Below are 4,649 nucleotides of genomic sequence, written 5' to 3' on the forward strand. Positions count from 1 at the left end.
CTCCGCTCGCCCCCTTACCTGCGATCTCCTGGTAGGGCACGCTGGCCAGGCTGAAGCCCTTGGCGCTGTACGCCTGCCGCACCTCGCCGCAGCTCCGCGCTTTGCCCTCCGTCCCCGCGGCCGCGGCCGGCACCAGCAACAGCGGCAGCAGCAACAGCCCCGCCGGGGCGCAGCGCCGCGCAACCCCCTGCGCCGCCGGCATGGCGCGGCGCGCAAATCCCGCGCCGCTGCCGCCGCCCCTCCGCGGCTGCGGGGGCGGCGGCCCGGGAGCCCCCCGGCCGCCCAGGCAAACTTTTCGGAGGCGGGGGGGAGATGGGCGCGCAGGCACACACATGCGCGCACGGCGGGGGGCAGGAGAGCGGCAGCCTCGTACCTCCCCCCCCACCGGCTCCTTCTTCGGATGCACAGCGGTCTCGCCCCCCGCCAAAAAAAAAAAAAATTAAAAAAAAAAAAAAAAAAAAAAAAAAAGGGGGGGGGGGGGGGTGTGGTGGTGAAAATCTGGCTGTAGGTTGTGAAGATTGGAACCGCGGGTGCGTTGCTGAGAGCGGAGTCCCGGGCCGGCGGCAGCGCGATCCGCCGCGGAGCTGCGCCCGCCGCCTCTGCGAGGCTGGATGGAGGTGGTGGGAAAAGCAGCCGGCGTGGGGATGGACTGGACAGCGGCTCTGTGCGTGTGTGTGTGTGTGTGTGTGTGTGCATGCGTGTGTGGTGCACTGGATGCCGTGTGCCTGTACTGACGGGATCCGGGGAAACCTCTGCTCCCGCGCAGCGCTGCTTGGAGCAGCCTCCGGAGCCAGGCAGGGAGAGAAATCCTGGAGACAGACAAGGCGAGGGAGAGCCGCGCACGCGAACACACACACACACACACACACACACACACACAGAAACGTGCTACACATTGCATCGCCGAAATAACAGGAGCAGAAAGCAAATCCTGGCGTGGATCGCTGGTTGCTGGCAGAAGGAAGGAAAAGCACCCACAGCCTCGAAAACTTCCTCCTCTCCACGAATCCACCCGCTCCCAGCCCCAAAATTACCGATTGCCTCCTAACAAGAAGTCAAAAAAGATACTTTTCGGCGGTATTGCTCTCTGTAATGCCAAGTTTGGAGTGAGCTCCGTAAATATTTTTATTTTTTTTGTCATTAATTATTTGTCGCACACATAAATACTTGAGCTGAAGAGCTAGAACAAGGATGAGTCCATGAGATTCTCACGAATCATGAGAGGAAAGGATGTTTCTGTGCATCAGGCAGAGAAGAATGAGGAGGAAGCAAGAAGGGCTGTCTGTCCTTGACCCGGCCAATTCGTGCCACCCTAGGAGAGGAGAGCAAGGGACAGAACCATAAATTCCCCCCTGCAAATGAGCATCTGCAAGGAACTGAATGGGGGAAGTGAAGAAAATTCCTGCAAGGTGAATTCAGTCTCTGCTTAGGCAGAAAGGAAAAATACTCTGTTCCTAAGTATTTGATAGTAAAATCCAAAGTTACAGTTTTAAAGGATTTATTGCAGTGCTTTTTATGAGTACTGTAGAAAAGTGTGATATTTTGTCAAAAGCACACAGACAGAGATGTCAAGCCCAGGATGAAGTGAAAAAGGCCAACAAGAAGAGATAAAAGCCCATCAACTTGGAGACTCACTTATCAGAGAGGAGCCACAGGGCAATATCATGACACAATCATAATTCAAGATGCATTCAAATTACACTGAAATTATTAGGTGCCAATACTGTTGCAGTGTCACATTAACTGCAGTGTTAGTCTTGGTTCTGGGCCAGCGTACACAGCCTGGTCCCACCTGACGTTGCGTTTTCCCTTACTGTTTTCCCTCTCCCACATTGTCATTCCTTTTTCTTCCCTCCCCTTTCCCCCACCAACCGAGCGATGATGCTCTGACGCTTCGTACACAGCAGAGAAACAGCAGTTGTGTGTGCGGTGCGTGTCCTCCTTCTTCCTCCCAAAATGGGCAGGGCAAAGAGGGCAGGGAGGAGAGGGTGGGACGTGAATTTTATTAAGAATCCTGCAATCTGGTCAGAACTGTGGGGTGAGCACCCGGCCCTACAACCTCCCCCTAAGGTGAAATGTTGTGCAGTTGGGTCAGGTTGGAAGGCAAAGGTTTGGGAGGGGGGCTAGCAAAAGAGAGAGAGATTTCCTTCCTTCCTCCCAGTCCACAAGCCGTTTGAAAGCTCCATGGACTTGCTAACTTGAAAGGTTTAATTGTAACAGTGTCAAGCCTATCATCCAGCTTCATCTCCTGGAGGACAAGGTGGAAGTCACTGCTTTAGCAACCCAGAAATAGAGAACTCCTCGTGTCACCAGCCCACTACAGATAATAAGCTGTTACTACATGATAGTGACCCCATACTAATGAACAGTTAGGCAAGGTCTGTGTGTTTACTGCGTGGCAAAGTTTTGAAAGATCTGTAGGTAAGATCTCACTGTACGTCAGAAACACACAGTTCACCCTAAGATAGGATCAGGAGGGCGTTACAAATGTTACACATATCTCATTTCTTCTGCATTGTTCCAACTTTCATAGAATCATAGAATCATAGAATCGTCTAGGTTGGAAGAGACCCTTGGGATCATCGAGTCCAACCATCTACCCTACTCTACAAAGTCCTCCCCTACACCATGTCCCTAAGCACTGCATCTAAACGGCCCTTAAACACAGCCAGGGATTTCCTCTCCATTGTGGTCAAAGCAGAGGATTAGCTTGCCACACATCAAGCATGACAGACTCCCCCACAATCCAATCTTCTTCAACATTTCTTCAACCCACAGGAAAGTTATTTGACACAAATTCAAAGATGCAAATGAGAAAAATCAGCAAACCCGTTTGAAGTGCAGAACTCATCATAAAATAGAAAAAGAGAGTCTACGATTAACTCGGGAGTGCATCTAGGTAATTGTTGTTTAAGGAAATTGAAAATCTGCTAGAAGAAATGGGGCTTAGTGCCCCACGCATTTTTTGCAAATACCAGTTGAACTCATACGATTGGTAGTATGATGGCACTTTTACATCAGGCGATGACAGCATGATGTAACCTTTGCATAACATGGGAAACCTGCTATGGGAAAATCAGGCTCACTTCCAGCCTTGGATCTTGCTTCAAACAGAAATGGCCTCAGACAGCTGGTTGCATTGCTGCGTTGAAGGAACGCCTTACTCTCCTAAGAGCTCACGTTTAAACACAGGTATTTCTATCACTTCAACAAATCTCCTACTCATCACATGGGAAAACCATTGTGTGTCCTCAGTACGTATATAATTAATTTTGTACAAAGTGGAAGAGATCCAAACAAAGCCCAGGTCGGGACGTGCTCTAAGCCAGTGGCCCTTAGAAACACAACACCTTCTGCCAGGCACATTGTAGACGTGAGCTAAAAGTTCTCCTATGTCAGGACCCACACTGTTAGGTTTTTTGAGATGGCCACACCATACCCATCCTTGTTCAGCTGTACCTTATCAAAAAAACACATGACTGGTGATTTTCACAACTCACGAAAATACCTCTTTAAGTTTTTCTCTCAGAAGGAGGCACAAGCAACCACTTGTTGCTGAATTAGAAATGATTCAATGTATACAAGATGTAGAATAAAGTCCTCCTTCCTCCTCCTTGACATGGTGATTAGCGTCTTCCAGGTTACAGTGTTCTGTGGCAGAGATGGACTTGATTTTGAGTTGCCATGTGTCAGTGAGTGCACAAACCCCTAATTTGTTGGGTAAAAGGCTGGCTTTTCCTATATTAATTTTGGGAAGCAACACGTTCGATTCATTTGCATAAGCACCAAAATGAAACATTTTATTTTCATTAAATTGAACATTTTAATCACTGGGGAATGTTTTTGCTTCTTTTGCATTTCTGTGGAAAGAAATAATAGCACTTAAAAAAAATTATTTTTAATATTTTTGCTTGCTTGGCAGTCAGACTGAAAATCAATCATCTACCCTCTTGGAGACCCCCCCCTTCCACCAAACACATTCAATGTGGTAACATAGATGATTGCTTAGAATGAAGATTTTGCAATGCGTCTACTGGCCAAGTAGCCCTTTTTTTTTTTTTTTTTTTCCAAGTTATTCCAAATAGAAGGTGTTCATTTGTATCAAGTTCTACTGACTGATTTTTTTTTGCAAACTTTTTCCTAAAGTTGTGCCAAAAATATAGAAGACAAATGATTTTTAACCTTTGTTTCCAAATACCTCTATTAAAAAATGGATTAAAAGTAATCATTCACACCCCATCATAATAAAAATGTCAATACCAAGTAGAATGGCAGCCAGTGTTAATTCCTCCAACGACTGGAACACTCTGCCCCACATGGCTGAGACAGTTTTATGGTGTGCAGTAAAGGAGCTATGGAATCTCTAAACAACAAGGACAAAAATAAATATTGAGTTGTTGCGTCATTTGCCAAGCAGCCATCATCTTGAGCTCTGAACAATTCAAGGACATGGTGGAAAAACACATGATTATGGATTTAAAACATTATAACGTGTAGTCCATAGGTGTGAGATTGAGATCGTACAAGGAAGGTTCGCTCATTTTATTCATGGTTGTGAGTTATCTCACTTTAGAAACAGGATAAATGATGTTATGTTGAAAGATGCACTGATTTATTTTCAGGTGTTATCAAAAACCTCTCATTGATGT

The 4,649-nt window shown here is 46.9% G+C and overlaps 1 protein-coding gene across 2 annotated transcripts in view; it reads right to left on the reverse strand.

The window, feature by feature from the left end:
• GPC6 (glypican 6) overlaps positions 1–271 on the reverse strand; it is an 804,821-nt gene extending 804,550 nt beyond the window's left edge. For both annotated transcript variants that reach the window (XM_014955517.1, XM_014955516.1), the window contains exon 1: positions 19–271. In XM_014955517.1, coding sequence (XP_014811003.1) covers positions 19–202 — 184 coding nt within the window. In that variant the 5' untranslated portion in view covers positions 203–271. The remainder of the gene's footprint in view (positions 1–18) is intronic.
• Between the last annotated feature and the right edge of the window lie 4,378 nt (positions 272–4,649).

The sequence above is a fragment of the Calidris pugnax genome, unplaced genomic scaffold (genome assembly GCF_001431845.1).
Source record: "Calidris pugnax isolate Ruff unplaced genomic scaffold, ASM143184v1 scaffold153, whole genome shotgun sequence".
NCBI classification, from domain to species: Eukaryota; Metazoa; Chordata; class Aves; order Charadriiformes; family Scolopacidae; genus Calidris; species Calidris pugnax.